Source organism: Capricornis sumatraensis, chromosome 5 (assembly GCF_032405125.1).
Source record: "Capricornis sumatraensis isolate serow.1 chromosome 5, serow.2, whole genome shotgun sequence".
Taxonomy (NCBI): Eukaryota; Metazoa; Chordata; class Mammalia; order Artiodactyla; family Bovidae; genus Capricornis; species Capricornis sumatraensis.
The window spans coordinates 61,313,209-61,340,008 of record NC_091073.1 but is presented as its reverse complement, the minus strand read 5'-3'; the positions used below and the strand labels follow the sequence as shown (position 1 = coordinate 61,340,008).

The following is a 26,800-nucleotide window of genomic DNA, read 5'->3' as shown; positions in this document are numbered from 1 at the left end:
CCTAAAACACAGCAGAGGATCTGGTTCTGCTGCTCCCTCTCTGGTTCTCACCTCCAACTCTCTCACTTGCTCATTCTGGCCTCCTTGCTATTCCTGTAAAGTGTCAATCATGTTTGAGAATGCACAGTGATATATATATATATATATATATGCAAATCAAATATGAATCTGAGACAATCAGAGGCTTTCCTGGTAACTTCACATGCCTAGGAAAGTCCCTGAGGGTTCCCTTGAGCTGTCTAAGGGCTGGATCAGCTCCTGGCTGAAAAGACAGCACATGGGTCAGGGGTGCCTAAGACCACACAAGCTAGTCAGGCCTTTAATAATGCATCTCCTCTTTCTGTTTAGTTTTCCTAGGCTGTGAAAGTGATGAATTGATTTTTATGAAAGTGATCACCTTAAGAAAAACCTTGTAGATTTCTACAGCTACTTCGTTTCCTCCTTCTCGTTCATCTCTTTCCATAGAGGTTATTGGTTTTTTGAGAATGACACCCATTCACCTCCCAGGATTCCATTCACCTCCATTTTTCTCTCATGGAGGTCTCTGGTTTGTGACACACTTTCTACAGACTATCCCACACTGTTGTTTCAGCTTAGTAAGCAGTACCCAACATAACAAGGCCACGGAGACACTCCATCCACTTACTGGAACAATGCCGAAACTCGAAGCGGATGTGTGCACCCCTGAATTTATCCACGGGGATAGGAAGTTTCAGCAGCTCAGACCACCTGGGGCTGTTGTTATGATAAAGCACAAAGGAGTGGTACTCGCTAGCCGGTGGCTCTCCAGAGCCGAAGGATATAAAATCCTGACAAAGGAAACATGCAGGTTAAAGACAGCTTCATTTCAAGGCGATTTTGGAAGGAGCAGAACAATTGCTTTGCTGTGTCTGTGTGCTCTCAAAACAGCACTTAATGTGAAATTACTTCCTCAGTCCTCTTCAGGGCTGTTTTTGCACCTGCTTCTGTGGGCAGGCTGTGTTTGCTTCATCCTGAGGCTGGTCTCCCAGGACCTAATTGCTCAAAGGTGGACCTCAGTGACACATGCTAGTTGGGCAACTGCGTGCCTAACTTGGAGTCAACTACAAAGCAAAATTCTGACCCAGCTACAGCCAAAAGCCTTCTGTGCCTTCCTATAAAACTCAGTAAGCCCCGGGGCTCCCATGAAATACTTCTTCCACAAAGGAATCTGGTATGATCATCCTGATTAGCAATACTCTAATCTCCACGTCCTATTTTGGTCATAATGAAAATACATAGGATTAAATATGGGCTCAGACACTAAAGAATGCCTGCAATGTGGGAAACCTGGGTTCAATCCCTGGGTAGGGAAGGTTTCCTGGAGAAGGAAATGGCCACCCACTCCAGTATTTTTGCCTGGAGAATCCTATGGACAGAAGAGCCTGGAGAGCTACAGTCCATGGGGTCGCATAGAGTCAGACATGACTGAGCAACTAAAAAAAAAAAACCAACTCCACAAAGAAAAAGTATACCTCTCGGATTCATGTTGATATATGGCAAAACCAATACAATATTGTAAAGTAATTAACCTCCAATTAAAATAAATAAATTTATATTTAAAATAAAATAAAACACACAGGAAAAAAAAAAAAAGGAAAGAAAAAGTACACCTCTCCAAAACTATAACAGATAAAAGGGAAAAAAGGGATAAAAATGCTGCATTTAAGGAGTAGCTGCTATGAGGATGTTTTTGACATGATTAATTAAACAAACTGAAAGCTTATTTCCCCTCTTTTCACGATTAAAAACAAACAAACAAACTACACGGGTGTGGAGAAGAAAAGTAAGATTGAAAATACTGCAAATCATAAGTTAACCGATCACACCAAAGATGAACCCAAGGCAAGGATGTGAAATTGTTTTACCAAAAAGAATTCAGCATTAACGTACCTTCAGGGTCTGGCCACTACTCTCTACAATGAACATCGTAACTTCCACGTTTCTGGCCACACTCTTTCCTCCTTTCTCAAATTCTCCCCTTTCTATAGTGATATATAAATCATTCCGCATTTCACCTAGCAGGAGAGGGAAATTGAAATGGCATTATATATATATAGAAAGTATAATAGAGTGTTCTATCAAGGAAAAGTTTAGTTCATAAAAAATAGTGTTCTAGCATACAACATACATTATTTATACCTCTATAATAAGATCCTCACCCTTACTGCCAACATCCAAGAAAAGCAAAGGCCAGCCTCTGCTAGGTTGAAATTAGCAATACTGAAAACGTACATTAAGGAGGGAAATAAAGGACCTGGGTAGAAAGGTGCTGTCAAGTTTCACCATTTTTCAATATTTCCTTCATTTCATTTATGAGGTGTGATTACAGAATGACAGCTGAGCAGGGGTGGTTCAAAGAAACTAGTCTCAATACTTTATAGTCAAGGCACTTAGAGAAGAAGAAATACTTAAGTGGAAGAAAATGATAGGACTGCAAAGGGTACAGTTACAATTTAAATCTTCTAAAATTCATGGACGAAATGATCTCACCCCTGGAAGAATCCAGATTAGTGCTTTACAAACACAGATGTAGAATAATTCAGTCATACAGAGACACTTGGCTTAATATTTCTTTGCCATCAAGCTATAAAACAAATGAGAAAGGCCCTGGATTCAAACTGACCTAGTCTATGTACACATATATCATCTTTTGTTTTTTCTCCATTGGCTATTTATGAAACTTGAATGCTTTTTCATTTTGCCCCTTTCTTACTACTGCAAGAAAAAAAAAAAAAGAAATTGTATGCCAACTAGCAAAGAGAGGCAAACACACTTGACAACCTGCTTTTATTTCTCCTATAAGAATTAAATTAGGGGTAGGCAATAAGTGGGTACGGACATGAGAAGTAAGTCAACAACGTGACTAGAAAGTTTTTGAAGGTAAATAATGGTGAGGTCAGCAAGGTTGAATATACTTTTACTTAACACAGCTTCCAAACATTTAAACACTCAAAAGCAATAATGCTTTGTTCTAATTAAAAAAAAAAAAAAGCCTCTCCTTAAGAAAGCAAATCACCCGAAGAACAATAACCATACAAATGTACCCACATTTGGGAAATTTATCAGACTTCCTGACCGAAATGTATATAAGAAAGTACCCTAGCTTTCAAAACCACGGGGGAATACCAGTGTGCACGGCCACCTTCCTCCACAAAGGCCGACTTTTAATAAGAGCATCATTTGCAAATGACCTAGCCTGACCAGGAAACAGATGGGCCACAAAAGGGAGACACTGAATAAGTTCTAAAAAAGATGAAATCTCAGGCCCTCTTTAGAAAGTGTATGTAAGGCATACATTAATGGAAACAATAGATACAGTGGTCTCTGTCTTATGAATTTCTCAGTACTCTCATGTAGCTCCTACAAATCAACTTGAGAAGGCAATGAACTTGGAACTCCAGGAGAAAAGCAACATATTTCAACACACACATTTGCATGCTCTGAAAGTTTTCTTGTTTAACCATCTCAATCTTTTTAAAAATTAGGAAAATATTATCCCACAAATTTCACAAATTCTCTACAGTTTTATAACCTGATTCATTTAATTACTATATATTTATCATTAAGTTTCTATATACTTATTTTATATATTTATTCATACATACACACACACATTCTCAACACTATTTATTTTAACAATCCCAATGCAGAATAAATAAGCTCACACACTATGTCTCCAAATTCACCAGTTTCAACTCAAAACAGGCCTGCAAATGCTAATGGTCTGCACATGTGCTATTTCAACAACTGTCTGAGGGGAAATTCTTGACAATACTGTTCCCATGAACAGATTTGCCAGGTAAAAAAACAATACAAAAATTAAGGTACTTTAGAACACACACCCACACACACAACAGTAGGAAAATTCCTTTGCTTCTGGAGTAGGTGACATATGATGAGTGGCTGAGGTGACGCACAGCCTATAAAACACACACTGATTAATGGGAAGTGTAGCTACAGGGGCTTTTACCTTAGAAATTTCTCATAATGAGTGATTAGCTTGTCCAAACCACATGGGGATTAACTGTCCTGCAAAATGAAGAGTAAGTGTTTCTTGGGAGGGGGACTTCCAACTCTCATCTCTTGGCAGGGCCAGTAATTCTGGCTTAAGCAAAGTGGAGGGAGGGAGGTCTGCAGTCTGTTTCTCCCTGTGTGCAGGCTGGGCCCTGCAGAGGAACAGGGACGGAGGGAGAGTAAAATACCACCAGGGCCAGGAAATTCTTTCTCCATGTATTCATTTAGCAAATAGGCTGTGAGCACCTACTATGTGTCAGATGTTAAGTCCAACAGACTGAGCAATGGATAAAGCAAAAATGCCTTGGCAGCAGAGCTTAGATTCTAGTAGGAAAAGATTTTGAACAAACAAGTAAGACACAGAGCACACTGAATAATGGTAAGGGCCATGGATCCAAGTGAGACAGAGAAGGGGACAGGGTGCTGAATGAGGCAGAGGCGCTGTCCCACGAGAGAAGCCCTCATTAAGAGGAGGAGACATCCGTGGAAGCGAGGCTGTCTTTCCGAAGGGAGGCTTAACATGGCCTTCGCTTCCCAAATGGACCCCTGCAGCTGGTTTAGCTTATAACTGAGCTGGATTCTTCTCTCTCTTCTGAGTTCAAATAAGCCTAAAGACTGTAAGGTCTCGGGGAGACTGGAATAAGGAGATCTGGATTCCAACTTTCCCTGCCAGTCTCTCCTGTCTGTGACATTAGTGTAGACAGGGCAAGATAAACCTTGGGCCTCACGTGTTTGTGTCACTCAAGTGGGATGCGGTAAAGGCAGAGGTAGGGGTGGGAGAGCCAGCAGGAGGGACAAGGCTACTTTATTAGGTTATGTCTCTTTTTCTGTAGAATTTCTACACATTCATAAATAAACACACCTTATACACACATTTTACTTTTCTGTTCTTTAACTGTCACCATCCCTGAAACCCTCTTTATCTTCCCCCAAACTTTTTTTTTAATTTTATTTTTTTTCCACAAAGTTTTTAGACTGAAGTAAGACTTCTCTGAAAAGAAAAAACATGAACATTTCTCCTGGATGACATTCTACACGTGTCCACCCCCTCAGGAATCCATAGCTTGCTGTGTTCTAATTCTGCAAGGTGCCAGGTTTTGCCAAAATATGTCGAAGGATAAAGTTGAAACAAGTGTTAATTACAGTCAATACACTTGAGGTTGACTCTAGAGAAAGCCAACCTAAAGAAAACTAATAAGCTCAAACGGTGTTAAGAAAGCAAATCCTTGGTAATTAAGAGAGAAATCATTAGGTGAGTATGAAATGGAGTCATAGCACCAATCATGAAAAGCTGCTTGCCTGACAATGTTTATTAACACCTTGCACCTCTTAAATTTATTACTCTGCAAATTTGACAGGCTTGACACTTTCCTGTTTCATAGGCCCTGTTTTGCTGGGAAGCCTTCAAAATATCACTGTAGACAAGATAAAGATAAGGCCTCAGCAGGAGGAACAAATTCAAAAAGAGTTCAGTAACGACAATCAAATGGGGTTGATCTGTGGCTTATCCTCAGTGGACAACAGGCTTTTATCAGTTCTGTAAACCCTGATTCTGTCCTATGAATGCCTTGGATAAAGTCACAGAGGACAAGCTCATCACACCAAGTAAAACACTGTCCCCAGCCACAGGGGCTAGTCTAGTGCCTCTTCTGTGCTAGACAATTATTGTCACTTTTGAAGCTGGAAAATAAAAGTTTCTGTACTTCTTAAAAACAAAAGACCATATGTAAATGACTAGGGTTTTTGTGAACTTAGATTAGTGCTTAGTGGTAGATAGATGGTAGTCAGGTACTTTGCCAAGTGCTATAAGTAGAATATCTCATTAAGTCCTCACATAAACCTTGTGCTGCTGCTGCTAAGTCACTTCAGTCGTGTCTGACTCTGTGCGACCCCATAGACGGCAGCCCACCAGGCTCCCCCATCCCTGGGATTCTCCAGGCAAGAACACTGGAGTGGGTTGCCATTTCCTTCTCCAATGCATGAAAGTGAAAAGTGAAAGTGAAGTCGCTCAGTCATGTCCAACTCTTCGCAACCCCATGGACTGTAGCCCACCAGGCTCCTCCGTCCATGGGATTTTCCAAGCAAGAGTACTGGAGTGGGGTGCCACTGCCTTCTCCGAAACCTTAAAACAAGGTCCTATTTTTTCCATTTTACAGGTGAGGAAACTGAAGTACAGAGATTAAGAAACATGTCTAATGTATTATCAGTATCTCTTCTTTACCCATGAAAATGTAATTCAAGAGATAAGACCATTCATCAAATAAGCTAGTGCAATTCAGCCTTTGCCTCCAAAAGACCTAAACAAGGAAGATATTAGTCCCACCCTAATTGGCCAGACCAGTTGTCAAGCAAGGATTTCATTTCTAGGAACGAGACAGAACATGTATGCTTCAGACCATAAACAATACAGAGAAGGCACTCATTACTGGAGAGATGAGGGTGACAAGAAATTAACTGAACCTTGAAATGTTGAGGTTACAAGCAGAAAAACTCAACCCAGTGGATAGAAGGTAAAAGGAAACTAGTTCAACATGAAAGAAGTCATTTTGAGAGATGACATGAGATGTGATGCTGTGATCTTGGCCATTTAAGTACTCAAGTACAACCAGGAAACCATCCCCAGGGATCCGAGAAGAAATTCGTGCACTGGACATGTAGCTGAGCCGGATGGCCCTTTGTGTGTGTAGCAGGCACTTCCTTACCTCCCCAAAGATGTCCAGGTCCTAATCCCATGAACCTGTGAATAGGTTACCTTACATGACAAAAGGGGTTTTGCAGACATGATTAAGCTGAGACTCTTGTGATGGGAATATTTTCTTTGACTATGAGAATGGGCTCAATTTAATTTCAAAGATCCTTATAAGAGAGAGGCAAAAAGTCAGAGTCAGAGAAGGAGATACGATGAGAGAATCAGAGGTTGAATGATGTGGGGCCATGAGCAGAGGAGTACAGGCCACCTCCAGGAGCTAGAAAAGGCAAGGAAATGGATTCTCCTTCAGAATCATCAAAAGAAATACAGCCCTGCTGATACTGTGATATTAGCCCAGAGAGACCCGTGCAAACTTCTCATCCCCAGAACTGTAGTCCATTTGCATTGTTTTAAGCCTCTCCATTTGAGCTAATCTGTTACAGCAGTCATAGGAAATGAATACAATATGCCATGCACACTTAAACTTCCATTACCTCAGGACATCTTCAAGGAGGGGACAGAGCAAGGGGCAGAGGCAAGCTTCCCAGGTAATTGAAATCAAAGCAAACCACATACATGGAAAATGTATGCATGGGATGAAAAATTAACTTTGGATTTCTCACATGGAATACGCTTGAGTAAAACATACCTGGTGTTCTTGTTTCTGCTTTATTTTAAAAGAATACTTTGAGATGTTGAACTTTTGAGGGGGTAGATTTTTAATTTTTTTTTTTTTTTTGATGACTATCAAACAAGCAGTGGCAAATGATAGCAACAGCAGTCATGAGGGGCTTTCCAGGCAGTGGTGCAGAGAAAAAGGAGCAGGAACAGGGTGCCCTTTACACTCTAGGACAATACATGCATCTCTGATAGTAGCAGTTGGGGAAAGTCCTACACCCATGGGCAGTGGGGTATGTCAGCTTCCTAATCTGGGGGCACCAGCTCTCCCCTAATGTGAACTTGGGCAGGGATCCACCCTTAGGGTGACACAATAGACTCTTAGCCTCTCTCTCTCCTTGGTCACTGAGGCATTCGTTGGTTAAGAGACCACTGTCCCCTTGGTAAGGGCATGATCAGGGGGTTCAGATTTAAGCAGACCAGTTGCAACTGTGTGATGTAGAGGTACGACTTGGCCTGGGGGGTGGTGAATTTTAGTTAGATTTAGGATATATTTTTTTAGAGAAGACCAAGTCAAGTAGGTTCCCACCTCTTTCTCTAAAAGAATGATTATTTGAGGGAATTCCATCCGGTGATGTACATATCTCTTCCAGTAAGTGGTAAATAATACTAATAATATATATATTTAAAAGAATAAAACTATATATCTTCTTAAATGGGAGGCAAATATACCTACAACATTTTTCTTTCCCCAGTCTTGTAAATCATTGTCTAGTCAACTTTGACCAAATACAAGTTTGACTTACCTGAACTATTGCCTAAAAAACAAAAAGGAGGCTTACTCTTGAAGATACCTGGAAAATAAACTTAAATCTTGAAATCACTATCACAGCTACTATTGGTGTCAACCATTTGAAATATAGGCTCTGTTAATAATTTTTAGCAAGGTCTTCTAGTCTCCAAATCTCAACTCTTCATGGCCCCATCATTCTACGACTTCCCCATAATTCCTTGTAGGATTAGGAACTTTGAAGATGTACTAAAAGTGAATGCACTGGAAGGTACTAATTAGAGTGGCTCAGTGGTAAAGAATCCACCTAGCAATGCAAGAGATTCAGGAGATGTGGGTTTGATCCCTAGGTCAGGAAGATCCCCTGGAGGAGGAAATGGCAACCCACTCCAGTATTCTTGCCTGGAGAATCTCATGGACAGAAGAGTCAGATGGCCTACAGTCCATGGGGTTACAAAGAGCTGGACGCAACTCAGCCACTGAGCACACACACACAACAAACAGGGACAGTTTAACTGGTTGATATGCGAGTATCCCATGGACAGAGGAGCCTGGTGGACCTAGTCCACGGGGTTGCAAAGAGTCGGACGTGACTAAGCGACTAACACACACACACACACACACACACACACACACACACACACACACGAGAATGAGTCTCCAGGAGGGTGTGTACAGGTAGGGAAGGTAAAGTATAGAAACCAGGATGACTGCCTAGAATCATAAACTCAGAATAAGAGTGGACCCTTAGGGTGGGAGGAGGGCACGGCCTGATCACCCATGACATGCCTGACACATCAGCCAACTCTGTTCCAAAATGTCTGGTGGGTGGAAAATTAGTCCTTCCTGATATTCAGCAAAGGCTCAGATCTGCCTGTACAGTCTGTTAAGACATTTAGAGCTTGGCTGTTCAATCCTGTAACTACTGCCACACATGGCAACTGAGTCCTTGAAATGGGACTTGGCTGAAAAGAGATGTGTTGTAAATTATAACAGTTACCAGCCTTCAAAGACTTAAGTTGAAATAGTGTAAAATAACTCATTACAAAATTTTTATATGGACTATCTATTAAAAGGATATTTGGATGCATTGGGTTAAATAAAATATACTGTTAAAATTAATTTCATCTCTTTCTTCCTATCTTTTTTTCAAGTGGCTACTGGAAAAGTTAAAGTTACATTTGTGGCTTGTATTGCATTTCTACTGGAGAGCGCTGACTGAAACATTTTCAGCACCCTCCCTCTCAAAAGCTCAGAGACCAGACCATGGAACTTTCTGCAGGGTTATTTGGTTTATAGGTGGCAGTAATGGAGCTTCACAGAGGGAAACTTTTCTTCTTTGGAAATTCGGCAGGGCTAAGAAACAAAGTGCTGAATGACTGGCCCTTAGTAACAGAGGACTTCGTGACAAGGCAAAACCATAGGGGCAGATTGCCTCTTTATACCAGGTGACATTCCAGAAACCAACCCGTGTAAAAGACAGACCAAGAAAATGAATCTCTATTTCCATGTTTTTTCCATTCCAAAAAGAGTCTGGCACTGATGACATTCTGTGACCCTCAAGAAAAGTTGTGTGTATGTTCCCATCAGTGTCAGGACCACAGATAATTCATTCTGCAGAAAGGCAGTGACTAAGTTAATCAAGGTCCTGTAGGTATAAACACATGCCTCACCCATCCTGACCTCTATCAGAACACAAATTAACCCTGGAGGACAAGTATAGAGAAAGAAAACGAAAAAAAAAAAAAAAAAACCCATCACATTAGCAGACTGTCAGTACAACACTGGGATCAGAAATGCTGTTCACATATATTTTTCTCATTGAAAACTCAGCTCAAGTTTTCATCAAAGCCACAAGTGAGAGAGTGAAAATTAATTGGCAAGTCAAAAATCTGAAAATAAAGAAAAACAAAACAACAGCTGTTATGTTTGCCAATGTAAAACATTCCATTGAGTTGTAAAGCTGCTTTCTTTTCAGCTGTTTAAGTTTATACACACATCTCTCCCTTCTCCATCCAATTTGTAAGACTCAGAAGCCATAGAAGAAAAAAAAATAAAAGAAGAAAAAGAAAATGCTTTAAAAAAAAAATCTCTTGCAGTCTCAGGCACTACAGACATGTGTCTGGGGAAGATTGAGTCCCTGGTCAGCATCAACCCTGCCATTATAACGTGGTGCAGGGAAGGGACAGAAGCAAGCCTGATTCCACAGTAAGTTCATTTCCATCATTAAAGCCAGACAAGAGCTGCGTGAGCACAGCACATCCCAGACAATTATTCAGCCAGTGAAGTGTCATGTTGCTTGATATTTTTTCCATTTCTCAATGATACTGCTCGGAGACCAAGCTGAGGAATTCTTCCAGCAGCTGGCTGCATTCTGTTCTAAAATATGTTTTTTATATTAGATTTACCCATCAATTTGCTTCCCAGTGGGATGAAATTTTTTTTCTTTTCTGCTAAAGAGGAAATACTAGCTATTTATAGCAACTGAAGGAAATAATGAATAGTTCCAAGAGCCAATGGATAAAACATGCCATCAAGTAAACAGTGTTATAAACAGTCATTTTTGACAATAGTAACAGGAGATGCTCAGGCAGACTGGGTGTTTAAGCTGGGTCAGGTCATCTCAGGAAACTTCCCAGGCTGTTCTCTTAGCCCTCCCTGTGTGAGTGATTTCCATCAGGAGATCAAATGCCATAGCGATCAATGCCAGTCGGTTTCTGCAACATGTTAGGTCTCTATGGATAACAAACCCACCACTAAGTCTTACAGCTGTAATGGGGCCTCGTCCGAAGCAATATTCACGGTTTGCTTTTTACACATGGGATTTAAACAGTGACTTAAAGGATCTTGTGTCTAAAAATACTGTCAACAATTTGGGACTGTTTGGTTTTTCTGTTTTTTTTTGCTCGGTTGTGTAGAGTAGGATGCAGAACCATATGAAAGACTATTACCTGGCATGTACTTGGATAGTGTGAATCTCCTTAATCTCTACCATTTCCACTCAGAAACACTTTTTTGGATTCTCTTTTGGAATCCCCTTTGGTTGCTAACATAGATCTGATGTATATATACAAACAGAACTAAAAATACATATGGTATTTGTATATGGCTGCTTAGTTACATACACATATACCTCTGGTGGAAAATTCTCCAATAAAGGCTAACCATTGCTTAATAATGTTCTTATCAAAACTTGTAAGGATTTCCCCTAAGTGACTTCAATAATACTTCCCACCAAAGGGTAAAATATTTTCTGAATTCAACTTCAGTTTTCCTTCTTATTATGGTCATAATGAAAAGCAGGCATGGTCCCCATAAGTTATCTATCCCGATGTGAAAAAAATGTAAAGATAAAAAAAAAAAGAATTAAGTATCTCAATTTATTCTTCAGCATGGCCCATTTGACGTCTTTGAAGCTGATAGTTTGAAAACTTTCTCAAGTGCCAAAAGAAGACAAAATAGCCATATTTTATCATGTGGTTCATTCTGAGTCACTTACCAGGCATAATAATATTAGAAAAACCCAACTTCCTGGTGATGGATACTCCATGAGAAAATACTGATGAGTATTCCCTTCTGATTTGTTCAATGTCTCCATGCAAGAGTTGTAAAGAAACAGCTAAACCTAAATTAAATGAGACCAGAATTAAAAACAGAGGGACAGAAATAGCATGAACAGAAACTGAAATTATTTCAACAAGTCCAAATCTATGGTATCATTGTTTTAAACTAAAGATTAACATTCAGACAAAACTAACAGAGTCTATAAGACAAATATCTAGAGAATACTTTTCCAACTTGACCACCTTAGTTTATCCACTTATAAAGAAGGTCCCTAGAAGCTGGAAAAAACTTGAACAGAACACTAAGAAGAAGAAGTTTGGCTGCTAGTCCCAACACCCACTTCCCCATTCCCTGCCTGACAGAAACACCCCCGCACCAAACTCATCCTTGCAAATGGCAGGGGCATTTCAGCCCTGGAAAACAATGAACTTAAAATGGGAGTTCTAGTTTCTTAAAAACTCTATAAAGTCTGTAAATAATTACTTATCAAATACCATAAAAATGATCATAAATCTAAAGACATTAAAATTCAGGGATTTTAAGGATATCCATAGAGCTGTTTCTTTTTTTTTTTAAAGTAAGAAAGATCATTACAATGAAACCAACATTGTATTCTTAATATTATATATGGTACAAACTCATAATCACATTATTTTCCACTGAGCATATATAACAAGATGCAGGCCATTTTGATAAACAAAAGGAAATTTAGTCAGTAAAATGGTAAAAATTATCTTTTTTTGTTACCCCAATTATAGTGACATGACCACAGTAGAATATATTCAAGACACTGAATGACACATTTTTCATACCTCATTTCTCTAAACCTCAGACAAGAACTACAGAAAAAAAAAATTAATGTCTTATCTTTTTATACGTTTCCCTATTTTCAACATGCTGCTTCTCTTTTAGTTCCCTATTCCTTTTTCCATCTATTATTTTAAAACAAAGGAAAAAAAGTCCATCACTTACATTAGTAATAGAAAATGAAACCAGTCAAAGGTGACTTATATTTAAAAAAAACTTTCAATCATCATTAACCTGAACTCAGAATGAATGTGGATGATGGAATCAAAAGGATGATCAAACCGTACTCTAAAAATCCTCCATCTACATTCTTATCACCCTTTTCACTCAAAAACATCCTTACTATTGTGCCACTTGTCACTCCCAGTTCCTAACACACAGCACTACAAAGCTAATTGCCAACATACACCATAAGCCTGGCAACAATCAGGCTGGGATGAAACAAATGTAAGGTATTTGCCTGCCATGCATCTAAATTAGGGTCTTCCTTTCACTCCCCTTCAGCAATAAGAAGCAACAACAACAAAAGCAGGGCTCTGTTGGCTGGTTTGCTTGCTTTCCAGAGTGCATAAAACATCAGAAAAATCTGTCTTTTTTAAAAAAGCATTATGCTCAGAGAGACGATGAAGCCTTTCCTGGGGTGCGAACCAAACCAGGATGAGGCATACTGAAGGGGCAGCGACGTAAGCAAAGAGGGCCAGGATGTGGCTGCATCACCGTGTCCTCTGGTGTGTGGGTCTAATAGAATGTTGGTGTTGGAAAGCTGCTTTGAGAATTAGATTAAATCTTGCAGGCACTCAGGAACTTTAATTAAATCTTCATCTTATTTTTACCTATCTTTTAGCTCACTCCCCACCCTCACCCCACATGAGCTGGGTCACTGAGGCGATAAAATAGAGGCGCATTAGCCCTCCGAAAGCCACATGGACCGAAGCAGGGGAGAATGAGCAGTCTGGATGGTTTGATGGTGACAACTTTGATGTGGTACTATTGGCTCCTTTTAAAACCCAGAGGCAGGCGAGTGAAGATAAACTAACACATGTTATAATCCATCTGTCTCAGCAGCTACTTCTTCTTGACTCACGCTCTCCACTACCCCCACCTCATTACTCGTGTCTCTGTTCTCCTCCTACTTCTGTCCTTTTGCCTTCAAAACATTCACCCACGCTGTCACCATCATCATGAACATCATCAGGGTCTGGTATTTGCACAATAGCAGCGTGTGCCAGATAGGGTATGTAATAACAATCCCTCCTGCTGGGTAGAACACCGTTCCAGTCCTGGGGTAATATCAGCAATGCTTTCAAATAGAGAATCACATGCACTAAATTCCTGAGGTCCTGTGATGTTTTGCAAAAGCAGGTCATTTTATTAGAAATTCTCATCAAAGGACCTGATCAGAGATACTAGCAACCTTATATGGTGTGTATAAAGTAAGAAGAGAAAAGAACTAAACAATAATTAAAAAAAACAAAAAACAAAAAAACAGATCCTGCTATTCAGGGTAGAGGCTGGAGGAAGAAAAAGTGACCAGGATTCTTGTTTGGCTCTACTGGAGCCAGAATTCATTTAACCATCAGTGAATTTATATATATAGGGTTTCCAGGTGGCTCAGTGGTAAAGAATCTGCCTGCAATGCAGGAGCGACAGGACATGCAGGATGCAGGTTCTATCCCTGGGCTGGGAAGATCCTCTGGAGGAGGACATGGCAACCCACTCCAGTATCCCTGCCTGGAGAATCCCATGGGCAAAGGAGTCTGGTGGGATACAGTTCAAGGGTTGCAAAGAGTTGGACACGACTGACGTGACTTAGCACTTCTATGTGTATGTGAGTGTGTGTGTGTATGTGCTGAAAGGATAAGACAATGAGAAAATAAAGGCATTCAATCAATGTGAACGTTAAAGACAATTGATCGTAGGAAATAGAGAAAAAATATGTTTTCAGGGAAGACGTAAATGTAAGCATGAACAAAAAAATGCCTCAATGTTCTCCAGACAGCCAGAGTCATAGAGATGAGAGAATGCAAGAGTATAGAGAGGATCCACGTAGGAGACAATGGACAGAAAGGAGCCAATGGGCAACGAGGAAGTGATGCGGGAAAATGAATAGTATGGAGGAAAAATAGTACAAAATAGTATGGAGGAAAAAAGGAAACCAGACATTCTAGAATTGGATGCATCCTAAAACATTTGGTTAGAGGACATAGCAGTTCTCAGTCTGAAGGTTTAGAAAGACACAGATAATGATTAGATAAAGTCCAGGGTAATGATTTCATTTGTTTGGCCAACTGATATGAATTTGCAGGGAGGGCAAGGTATTGTTGAAGTGACCCAATTTCTTCAGAATGAAGAACCCACAGAGAATTAAGAACTCACAGAGAATTAAGAACTGGGAAGGTAAGGTGGACCAACAGCTTGACCACAGTGTACTTGGCTCTTCCCAAATCCTCTATTCTATTTCCATAAAAAATCACAACACATAACAAATAAACTTCAAAGAGTGGGAAGTCAAAGAAACATGATATAATAGTGAATCCACAGGAACCAGCCCACCAAGAGCCATAGCAATATTATTTATTTTTCATTCAGGGAAACTCCTGATCCTGTTTTTCTAGTGGTTCTTAATTATGCTGACTACAATGAACAGGTTGGACAAATGAATCACTAGATAATAAGAAATACTGTATTAACACAAAGAAACTATTCTTCACTATAAAGGGGAGACTTATCAAATATTCACCCATTCTGATGACCTGAGGATTCATCCTCTCCTTTCAGGAGAGTAGCTCAAGATGTGAGGCATGTTCACAGAGCAGTATTTTCTTCCTATTCTCTTTCCTGTCAGATCACTTTACTATCCTCACCTTACCCCTCTCTCTAGGGCTGAAGCAACTTCTAAAATTCTATCGGCACACTTTAACTTATTGCTTCCACAATTTAAAAAACTGTCCGCTTCGGGCAAGGCAATAACTTCCAGCTTCAGAGGAAGATGAAAGGCAAGATATAAGGATGTATTAATATATGATAGGTTTCTGCTCCATAGAAGCTGATCATCCAATAAGGAAAGACACACACAGGTAAGTAGAATATGAAGCAGTATGGGTTAAATGCATGATAGGAATATTACAGTAAAGAAAAATTATGACTGATGGAATTTGAAATTTCAGGGAAGAATTTTTATGACAACAAATAAAATTAGGTTAAATTTTTAATTTTACAAATAGATTAATAATGTCCCACAATCAGTTTTTTTTCTGGCACTTAACATAAATACCAAAAATGAAATTGCTAAGGAAAAAATGTTACTCTTTATAGAAGAAGTAAGCATTAAGCTAAACTTTAAAAAATCAGTCTAGATATTTATGACCCAATTATAAAGATTTTTTAACTAATTTTAAACAGAGACTTAGTCATTAATTAATAATGAATCTAGAATCACAAAGCAACATTTTTTCAAGATTAAATAGCTTATGGGACAGAACTACAGGAAAGAAAGGCTTAGTATCTGTTAAACCAAATGTGCTTGATTCTTTGGGAACTCTAATTTCTTAGGTATTGAAGCTAACTCACTCTGTGAGATGATTTCTTTTAAATTCATGAAATTCTGCACTTTTACATAAAAAATGGCAAGCACAGCAAGATTTATTAAGTGGCAGGCAAAATTGATTTTAGACTAGATCAGCCATTTTGCCACCAATGAACCAAATAATACATAGCAAATGTATAATAATGCAAACATGGAAATTTGTGGCAAATATATTTGATAAAGACATATTGTGATTAAGTGTGCAGTTTAAGAAGCCTGTCATGCAGCATCATGACCCTGCCTCAATGTTAACTTCTCTGTGCTTTCTTTGGTTGTCACATTTGTAAAATAACTCCATAAAATACTTTGGGCAATGCCTGCTATAAAGGAAGTGCTTAAAAATGATAGCAGCTACTACTACAACTACCACTGCTATTATTATCACATGATTGTTTCTCTTTCAGTTGTGCTCATTTGGTATTTAAGCAGTATACTAATTTTTTTTCAATGACTTCTTTAAAATAATTTAAGAAATTCTATTTAGTTCTTTCTCACCAATAAAGCTAATCACCAAGAGGACAGTTCAGTTCAGTTGCTCAGTCATGTCCGACTCTTTGTGACCCCATGGACTACAAGTAGGCCAAGCTTCCCTGTCCACCACCAACTCCCAGAGCTTGCTCAAACTCATGTCCATGGAGTCGGTGATGCCATCCGACCATCTCATCCTCTGTCATCCCCTTCTCCTCCTGTCTTCAATCTTTCCCAGTACCAGGGTCTTTTCCAGTGAGTCATTCATTACATCAGGTGGCCCAAGTATTGGAGCCTCAGCTTTAGCATCAGTTCTTCCAATGAATATTAAGAACCAATTTCCTTTAGGATTGACTGGTTGGATCTCCTTGCAGTCCAAGGGACTCTCAAGAGTCTTCTCCAACACCACAGTTCAAAAGCATCAGTTCTTCGGTGCTCAGCTTTCTTTATAGTCCAACTCTCACATCCATACATGACTACTGGAAAAACTGTAGCTTTGACTAGACGGACCTTTGTCAGCAAAGTAATGTCTTTGCTTTTTAATATGCTGTCTAGGTTGGTCACAGCTTTTCTTCCAAGGAACAAGTGCCTTTTAATTTCACAGCTGCAGTCACCATCTACAATGATTTTGGAGCCCAAGAAAATAAAATCTGTCACTGTTTCCATTGTTTCTCCATTTATTTGCCATGGAGTGATGGGAACGGATGCCATAATCTTAGTTTTTTGAATGCTGAGTTTTAAGCCAGCGTTTTCACTCTCCTCTTTTACTTTCCTCAAGAGGCTCTTTAGTCCCTCTTGATTAGATTAGGGATGCTTAGATTAGATTACTGCTACTGCTAAGTTGCTTCAGTCCTGTCCGACTCTGTGCCACCCCATAGACGGAAGCCCACCAGGCTCCCCCGTCCCTGGGATTCTCCAGGCAAGAAAACTGGAATGGGTTGCCATTTCCTTCTCCAAGGCATAAAAGTGAAAAGTTAAAGGGAAGTCGCTTAGTCGTGTCCAACTCTTAGCGACCCCATGGACTACAGCCTGCCAGGCTCCTCCATCCATGGGATTTTCCAGGCAAGAGTACTGGAGTGGGGTGCCATTGCCTTCTCTGTAGATTAGAGATGCTTAATATTTTTTGATGAATGGATTAAAAAACTCTCCCTATTCATTGCTTCCTATTTTCTTTTTCATTATGAACCCATTTTTCTACCTTTTATTTAGTCTTTTCCTGATAGTTTATTATCTAAACTTCTAGGAGACATGGTTTAGGGAATACACAAGTGATGCTTAGAAATGAGTCCTCTAATACTGGGCTTGAAAGAACTGTTCTCTGTTTTAAAAAGGTGATGAGAGGAAATGATTCCCCAATGAGACAGAAAAATCTAAGCTTAAGCCACTGAATTTAAATTAACTCAGCAGTCTGGAAAAATCCATAGCAATGAAATCCAGGGTAAGTACCCAGTCCCAGTGGCGGAGCCTGAAAAAAGGAAATGTATAATCATTCCACACTATCATGTTCACTCCCAGAGTTCATGGGATTCCTGTGGATAAAGCAACACCCACTGAAAATGGGTCACAGTAAAATAACAACAGCAACCATCCATCACAAAATAATCAGCAATGAGGGAAAGGGAGCAGATATAACAAATCATGTCTTGACTTCTATGGAATATTTAAAATTTAAACTTCCAACTGTCAGGACCTATCTTCACACCCTTCCTCCCTGTTGGAGCACAGACTGGAGTGTTTACCCCTCCAGTTTGGACCTCCCTATACAAATCAGCAGGGCTTCCCTCATAGCTCAGTTGGTAAATAATCTGCCTGCAATGCAGGAGACCAGGGCTCAATTCCTGAGTCCGGAAGATCCTCTGGAGAAGGAAATGGCAACCCACTCCGGAACCCTCTCCTGGAGAATCCCATGGACAGAGGAGCCTGGCAGGCTACAGTGCATGGGATCACAAGAGTCTGATATGACTTAGCGACTAAACCACCAGTACCACCATACAAGTCAGCAAGATGTCCCTTCCTTTCTTTGAAGCTTTGTTTTCTATTTCTTACCACATCTTGGTTATAATTTATCCAGCATTTTTATGTGTTTGTAGTTGAAGAGGAAGTTACAAGAGGCAGTCTACCATGTTTCAAAAGCCAATTTATTTAAAAATCTTTGCAATCCCTATTGCTTCCCCAAAACACAAGCAGTCTGTGAAGAATATAGAATAGTGTGCCTTCAATGCACAATTAAATTGTAAATGGGTAAGTTAATTAAGTGAGCAAAAATTTACTCTATTTATATAGTATTTAAGAACTATCAATCTCACAAATATTTAATTCAAAGACTGGCCTTTCCTTCAAAAAATGTACAAATGTGCCAAATTAAAGTATGAAATAAAATCATAATAGATTAAGTAACTGACTTAAAAAATGCAACAAGTACTTGACACCACACAATTATATTTTTCTTTTTATTTCTCCTGAGTTTCTATGCAAGTATAGAAGAAAAATGATAGCATATTAAAGTAAATGTTCTGCAAATACATATGCTAAAAACATCTGAGCTAAGAACAGATGTGATAATAGTGCAAAAATATCATCACAAGTGGGGTATCCAAAGATCACATTACAAACCCAAACTAATAACAAACAAATTTCTGAAGTGACCTATAGGGGAGGAAATGAAGAACATAGTTGGCATATATCTATTAATCCTGAGTCATTTAATTTTCTCAATTAGAAATCTCATGAAGTTTTATGACCAAACTGAAATGGTCTTTTCATTTTCAGCATTTAAAAACATCCACATGCCAAGAGAAGGCCAAAAAACTTGCTTCATTTACTTTTTCTCAAAATAAAGTGTGGCAAATAGAGAACCATGAATTAGGTTTTTATCTCAATACAGGCAGAATATTGTAAAATTAAAAGAAACTCATTTTGGAAGATAAGACTAACTGAACAAGCTTAAAAGATTTGAAAAAAAAATCATATATAACATAGCAAAATCTAAATGAAAAAAGTCAGGGAATAATTTATCAAAGGAGGTGTTTTATTTATTTATTCTTTTAGAATGGAGTAAAGAGAAGACATAAAATACAGCAGGGAGTTGTGAGCAAATACAGAAAAACATAGAATGGGTAAAAGAAATGTCTTCGCCTGGTTTTGTTCTGAAATCACTGAGGTCTTCTGGTTCCTAGTAAAATTATTGAAGGCTATGTCACTAGTTCAATTTCTAATACTATCATAAAGGCATACATTTCTGGGGCATGAACATTTATAGTACCGTAACTCTATGTGGCTACTAATTCCAAAATCCAAAGAAGGGTATGTTGGGTTGAAGGTAGAATGTAGGGTGAGACATGAAAGAGAGGCTGAGCCAGGGACTGAAAGCCTGCCTTACAAACCGCACGGGAAGGAGTCACGCTGGCATCACAAGTGATGAACCAATAAAACTTGAAATGGGAAATGAGATACAGAACAAGTTTTTATATGACAAAGAGGATTCTGGCAGTACAACAGAAGCAGACCTGGCAGGATACAAGTCATGGCTAAATTTAACAGTCTAGGTGAGAACTAAGGAGGGATTAAAATTAATATCATTGGTTATCATAGAGGATAGGCATGAACTTCAACAACTGTTTTGAGCACACAGAGACCGTGAAAGTAAACCTACGTCTGAAACCAGTCTCTTCCACTCAGTCTCCAATTTCTTCTTTTTTCCACTCTTATGAATGAATACTGCAATCCTGGATCTAAAGGTTCCAAACTTTTCAAAAATCTCTGACATCTGTCTTTGATGTCCTCAAAAACCTGCGCCAGGTTTTATTCCAAAATGACCATCCAAGCTGCTGTTTATCTTGTTAATGCGGCAAAATTCATCAAAAATCTCATATTCTTCCTTAATAATCCCATTTCTAAGGCTTTATTTTAAAGTCATATTCTGAAATATAGATGTTCCTCACATTATTACTTACAAATGTGAAAAAACTTGAAAGCATTTGAGTCCAACAAGCAGGGTTGGATACAGAAATTAGGGCCTTAAATCTCAAAGCTAGAAAAGATACTACAACCTTCTTAGAGCTCAGTAAATTATTTTTTATTTTTAATGTTTTCCTATTTGGTACTAGGAAACCAAAGAAACAAACTTACGTCAAACATCTCATAACTGTGTCTTTGATTCATTCATGAAATAGATGCTGTCTGTTAGTCATTAAAGAGTTGGGCATTTTAAAATTTAACTAGATTAAAAAAAATTTAAGTAGTACATGCATATGTCAAACTGTACTAAAGGTTCTGTTATGGAAGGAAATGTACTTCCTTACCTCAGTTACTGAGTTCTGTTTACTAGAATTAATCCATGTTTAACAACTTCTTGAGTATCCTACCACAATTTTTCTTTTTTAACTGTGATAACTGTCATAAAGAAATCAAACCAGAAGTTGAGATAAAAATAATAAAAGATAAATGGTTTTAGAAGTCATTTCTGAAAGAGTAACATTCAAGCTTGGAAAGAGAAACAAATAGCAATGCAAAAAATGGGGAGACAGTGCTCTGGACAGAGAAAAGAGCATGTGTAAAGATCCTGCAACAGAAAAGAGCTTGGGGTGATGGAGAAGATGGAAGAAGGCCACTGTGTCTGAGCAGAGTCAAACGAGGCTGCAGGGGAGGCCACAAGATGAGCAGCAGTCATGGAAGCCATGGTTAATTACTTTTATTCTAAATGCAACAAGGGGATCCCTCCTGGTGGCTGAGATGGCAATCTCCCTGCAATTCAGGAGACCAGGGTTCAGTCCCTGGGTCCAGAAGATTCCCCTGGAGAAGGAAATGGCTGGGAAATCCCATGGACAGAAGAGCCTGGTGGGCTCAAAGAGGCAGACATGACTGAGCGACTAACACTTAACACAAACACAACAAGAAGTCACTGGAGAATTTTAAATAAAGGAAACATGATTCAATTTGTGTTTTAAGAAAGTATTCTTAGTGTAGTCTGGAAAATGGGATAAGAAAGAAGAAGAGTAAAACTGATGAGCCATTGAGCTTCCTGGATGTGAACATCAGCTTTTTATCAAATTTGTAAAGTTTTTTGTCAATATTTCTTTTAATATGTTTTCTGCTCCTTTCTCTCTCTCCTTTCCTTTTGGTACTCTCATTTTATATGTTGGTGAGCTTGGCAGAATTTTTCTGAGGTTCTGTTCCTTTTCTTTCAGTCTTTTCTGAGAAGAAAAGCTTTCCCCCCAATGTCCACAGTTTTCAAGAGTTCCTATAGGTTTAAATTTCTGCAGAGTGTTTCCAATAAAGCCATTTTCTTTTTATAAACTGCCTCTTCCCTGGGCCAAATCTATGATTCACTGCTCCAGAACTGGAGATGGGTACAGCAGTCCATTCTTTAGAGTGACACCCCTGCTTTATGTGGTGAAAGCTAGGCTGGAGCAGTAACCTCTGGTCTCCTCGTGTAGAATCTCCAGCCAGTGAGTGAGCTGGAGCAAGGGCAATTGATGCCTCAGTATTCTCAACTTTCTGTGTCTGGAACAGAGCCTCTGCCTTATGAGTGGCAGCCAGACGGTAGAAGGGAGACCCCAAACTCTGAGCCACTTCTGCCAGGAATGTAGCCTGTGCAACTCACAATTAATGGAGGTGAGAGACACTGGAGGTCTTCACTTCTTGATAAGATACAGTATCCCTTGACTGAGAGCTGAAAGGAGACGCAGTCCTACCCTGGCCACAAAGCACCCAGAGCAGAACTTCCATCAGGCTGAGTAGGGCCAGGTGGAAGGGAAGAAGTCGACTGTAACACAAGTAGCACAAACTCTCTGTTCTCACCAAGATTTAATATTATTCTTTTTTTTTTAAGCAATTCGTATTGGAGTATAGTTGCTTTACAATGTTGTATTAGTTTTTGCTGTACAGCAAATGGAACCAATAGATATACATATAGTAATCAGAGTAAACATATACTCATCAGAGTAAAACTGATGAGTCATTGAGCTTCCTGGATGTGAACATCAGCTTTTTATCATAGATATACTCTATGTTTATCTACATCTCCTCTTTTCTGGATTTTCTTACCATTTAGGTCACCACAGAGCACTGAGTAGTTCCCAGAGCTCTACAGTAAGTTCCAGTATTTTATACATAGTATCAATAATGTATATATGTCAATTCCAATCTCCCAATTCATCCCATGGCCCCTTCTTTCCTTGGTATTCATACATTTGTTCTCTACATCTGTATCTCTATTTTAGCTTTGCAAATAAGTTCATCTGTATCATTTTTCTAGACTCCCCTTTTAAGTGATGTTACAGGATATTAATTTTTCTATTTCTGATTTAATTCAGTCTATATCAGAGTCTCTAGGTTCAGCCATGTCTCTGCAAATGGCACAGTTTTGCTCCTTTTTATGGATGAGTAATAGTTGTATACACATACCAAATCTTCTTTATCTGTTTCTCTGTTGATGGACATTTAGGTTGCTTCCTTGTCCTGGCTATTGTAAATAGTGCTGCAGTGAACACTGGGGTGCGTGTATCATTTTGAATGATGGTTTTCTCCCAGTATATGCCCAGGGGTGGGATTGCTGGGTCATATGGTAAATCTATTTTTAGTTTTTTAAGGAAACTCCAAACTGTTCTCTATAGTGGATGTTATCAATTTACATTCTCACCAACAGTAAGAGGGTTACCTTTCAAAATAGATATCCTCTCCAGCAAATTTTGTTTGTAGATTTTTTTGTTAATGGCCAATCTAACTGGTATTTTGATTTGCATTTATCTAATAATTAGTGATGTTGAGCATCTTCTTTTCATATGCTTTTTGGCCATCTGCATGTTTCCTATGGAGAAATGTCTACTTAGGTCTTCCATTTTTAATTGGGTTGTTTATTTTTTTGATATTGAGCTGCATGAGTTGTTTGTGCACTTTAAAAATTAATTTCTTGTTAGTTGCTTCATTTAAAAGTATTTTCTCATATTCTGAGGGTTTTCATCTTGTTTATAGTTTTCTTTGTTGTATAAAAGCTTTTAAGTTTAATTAGGTCCCATTTATTTAGTTTTATTTTCTAAATTAAGTATTAAATTTTATTCTTCAGTAAATATTTCTTCATTTGCTGTACACACTCAAGAAAATTTTCAGACTTTAATGCTTTTTAAAAAATATGATTATTACTAGTTATAGTTTAGAGTGAGTCCATGCAGCGCCTTATACTGCCATTCTGGGGCAAGACTCTGAAAACATTATTTCTTGATAGTACTTACATACTTTGTGTTTGGTAGGCAGGGGCCAAAGGGTAAAACCTAATTGTCAGGATTTCTCAACATGAATGATAATTACTAACATCATCTGGTGTCAGAAAACCTTCCTAAAGGTGATTATCATTAGATCCTTCCATAAATTCACCTTCAGTAAAATCTATTAATTTCTGAAATCCTAAGCCCTCATTATTATCAGAGCAAGAATTTTTACTTCTATTCCCTTCTTTGTGCTTGATTTACAAAATCTGTCATCTGAGTTTTGCTTTGGATCCTACAGTATTCTATGTTGTGTCTGTAAGGTAAGTAAATTGACTTTTAAAGTAAAACACCAGAAGCATATATAACTTTCAGGGATACATCCTGGTTGCATCAAGCCGTAAAACCCTGACAGGGTCAGGCGAGGTGTTCACACAGCAAAGTCAGCCATAGAGTCTCAGGGCCTCTGGAACACAGGGAAGAAAGGAAGCCAAATGTCTGCTAGGAGTGGTGTCAAGTGAGACAACACTGCTGGAAAGTGAGTCAGCAGAGGAAAAACCAAGAAGCATTAGGAAGAGATTAGAGTGTAGAAATGGACCAGGTTCAGTTCAGTTCAGTTGCTCATGTCTGACTTTGCGATCCCGTGGACTGCAGCATGCCAGGCCTCCCTGTCCATCGCCATCTCCTGGAGTTAACTCAAACTCATGGCCCTTGAGTCGGTGATGCCATCCAACCATCGCATCCTCTGTCACCTGCTTCTCCTTCTGCCTTCAATCTTTCCCAGCATCAGGGTCTTTTCAAATGAGTCAGCTCTTTGCATCAGGTGGCCAAAGCACTGGAGTTTCAGTGTCAGCATCAGTCCTTCCAATGAATATTCAGGACTGATTTCCTTTAGGATGGACTGGTTGGCTCTCCTTGCAGTCCAAGGGACTCTCAAGAGTCTTCTGCAACACCACAGTTCAAAAGCACCAATTCCTTGGCGTTCAGCTTTCTTTATAGTCCAACTCTCACATCCATACAGGACTACTGGATAAACGATAGCTTGGACAAGGTTAGCTGAAGGATTAAAATGGGAGCCACGACAGCACTGCAGGCCTTCTGAAATGTGTGTTCACTGCATGACTGAGGACGCCGAGCTGCTCAAAGCCTCCCGCCAGCAAGACCACGTTACCCAAAGGACACATATTCTTTAACGTTTCCATACTGAAAACTGGACACTTATGTCTTTAATGCTGCAAAGCTCAAATCTCCTCTTTCAGATGTACTATCAAAGCCATATAAAGTAAACAAAACAAAAAATCACCCCTCTTTCTAAAGAGTCATATCTTGATTTCTGACTTTCAGCCTGTATTATTCAATCTGTGAATAAGAAAGCCAACAGCAATAGGTATAAACTGCCTGATGAAATAAAAATTCATATTTCAAGGCAAGACAAGAAAATTTCAAACATAAAATTTTTCTCTGCCTTTTTGGGCCTTTCTCCTCTCCTGCGTGCATTGTGCATCTGTGTTATAATGTATTAATCAGGCCTCCCCAATGGCAGAAACACCTGATCAACCATAAATTAGATTAGTTTTTCTTCTTGTGGTGCCAGTCATGTAACTCCTTGGAAGATAAAATTCCCTTCTTAATCCTGTAAGGTATCTACCACTCACCTTATATGAGTGGTAGGTACCTTTCACCTACCTTACCTATCTTACCTCACCTTTATGTACAGTTTCTTTTAAAGACAGCAACTGGTGCAGAATAGACTGCTCAGATAATCTGAGCTGAACCTAATTGAAATTCTTAGTGTAAATACTCACTTATGACCTGATTAATGTTACTAGCTATACTACTTGTTGGGCCTCCCAGGTAGTTCAGTGGGTAAAAAATCTGCCTGCAATGCAGGAGACCTGGGTTCGATGAGAAGAACCCCTGGAGGAGGGCATGGCAACTCACTCCAGTATTCCTGCCTGGAGAATCCCATGGACAGAGGAGCCTGGCGGACTTCAGTCCATGGGGTTGCAAAGTCAGACACGACAGAAGCGACTGAGCACACATACAACTTGTATTTTCCCTATTTTACAAGATTATTATTTCTTGACCACCAAGCGGATGACTAAGCTAATAATCGGGAGACTTGAAGCAACTGACCAAATATATAATTCCATTAAAACCAATGATTTTAAGAGTGTGAGTCTAGATACCAGAACAAGCAACAAGAAGGAACCATTCCCTAGACCTTAAGAGAGTAATAAGGCAGGTGGCTGAGAAGTTTTGGTTACTGTGAACAGGACTTAGTCCAGAAATAGCACACTGAGTGGCCCACAACAAAATCCTTGCCTGTCCCGGGAATGAGCATTCCTAGCTCAACAGGACAAACTAGTCATAAAATGCCTCCAAAACCTTGCTCAAAATTAAGACAGAAAGGGAAAAAACAAAGCACGCTGCCCATCATTCAGTTACCTAAGAATCAAGTCATTGCAACTGTTGACTTACAGTACAGGGCAAAGATCAAGATGAGGTACTTGTGCTCGGGGAAGACTGGCAGAACTGGTCCTCACAGAGTATTTTCAGGAGAAAATTTTATGAACCCAGTTTCCTGCATCTTCCCATACTTAGAAAAGCACCACTAACTATGATATTTATACCTCAAGAGTAGCAGTAACCTTCTACCAAGATGTTTGATTGCACATACCCCTTTGTCTAGATCACACGTACACTGTTCCCTCCATCCCCCAACCTTTACTTCTTCAGACAGTTCTCAGAGCTCTCTGAGAGATGGTCTCCTGGGTTACAATTCTCAGGTTGGCCCAAATAAAATTTTCCGTTTTTTTGGTAGTATGACATAGTCTGTTTCTTTTAATTTATTTATTATTAATTAGAAGATCATCATTTTACAATATTGTGCTTGTTTCTGCCATACAACATCATCATTTCTCTTTTAGATAACTATGAATTAATTTTTTTATTGATGTATTTAAGTCTGGTGTGTGTGTGTTAGTCGCTCAGTCACGTCTGACTCTTTGCAACCCCATGGACTGTAGCCCACCAGGCTC

General features: G+C 39.2%; 1 protein-coding gene across 1 annotated transcript in view; it reads right to left on the bottom strand.

Moving 5' to 3' along the window:
• The window catches only part of DOCK4 (dedicator of cytokinesis 4), a 472,233-nt gene that overhangs the window by 181,030 nt on the left and 264,403 nt on the right, over window positions 1-26,800 (bottom strand). Inside the window, exons 13-15 of the mRNA XM_068972403.1 lie at window positions 11,632-11,757; window positions 1,912-2,036; window positions 647-809 (exon numbers count right to left, since the gene is read on the bottom strand). Coding sequence (XP_068828504.1) covers window positions 647-809; window positions 1,912-2,036; window positions 11,632-11,757 — 414 coding nt within the window. The remainder of the gene's footprint in view (window positions 1-646; window positions 810-1,911; window positions 2,037-11,631; window positions 11,758-26,800) is intronic.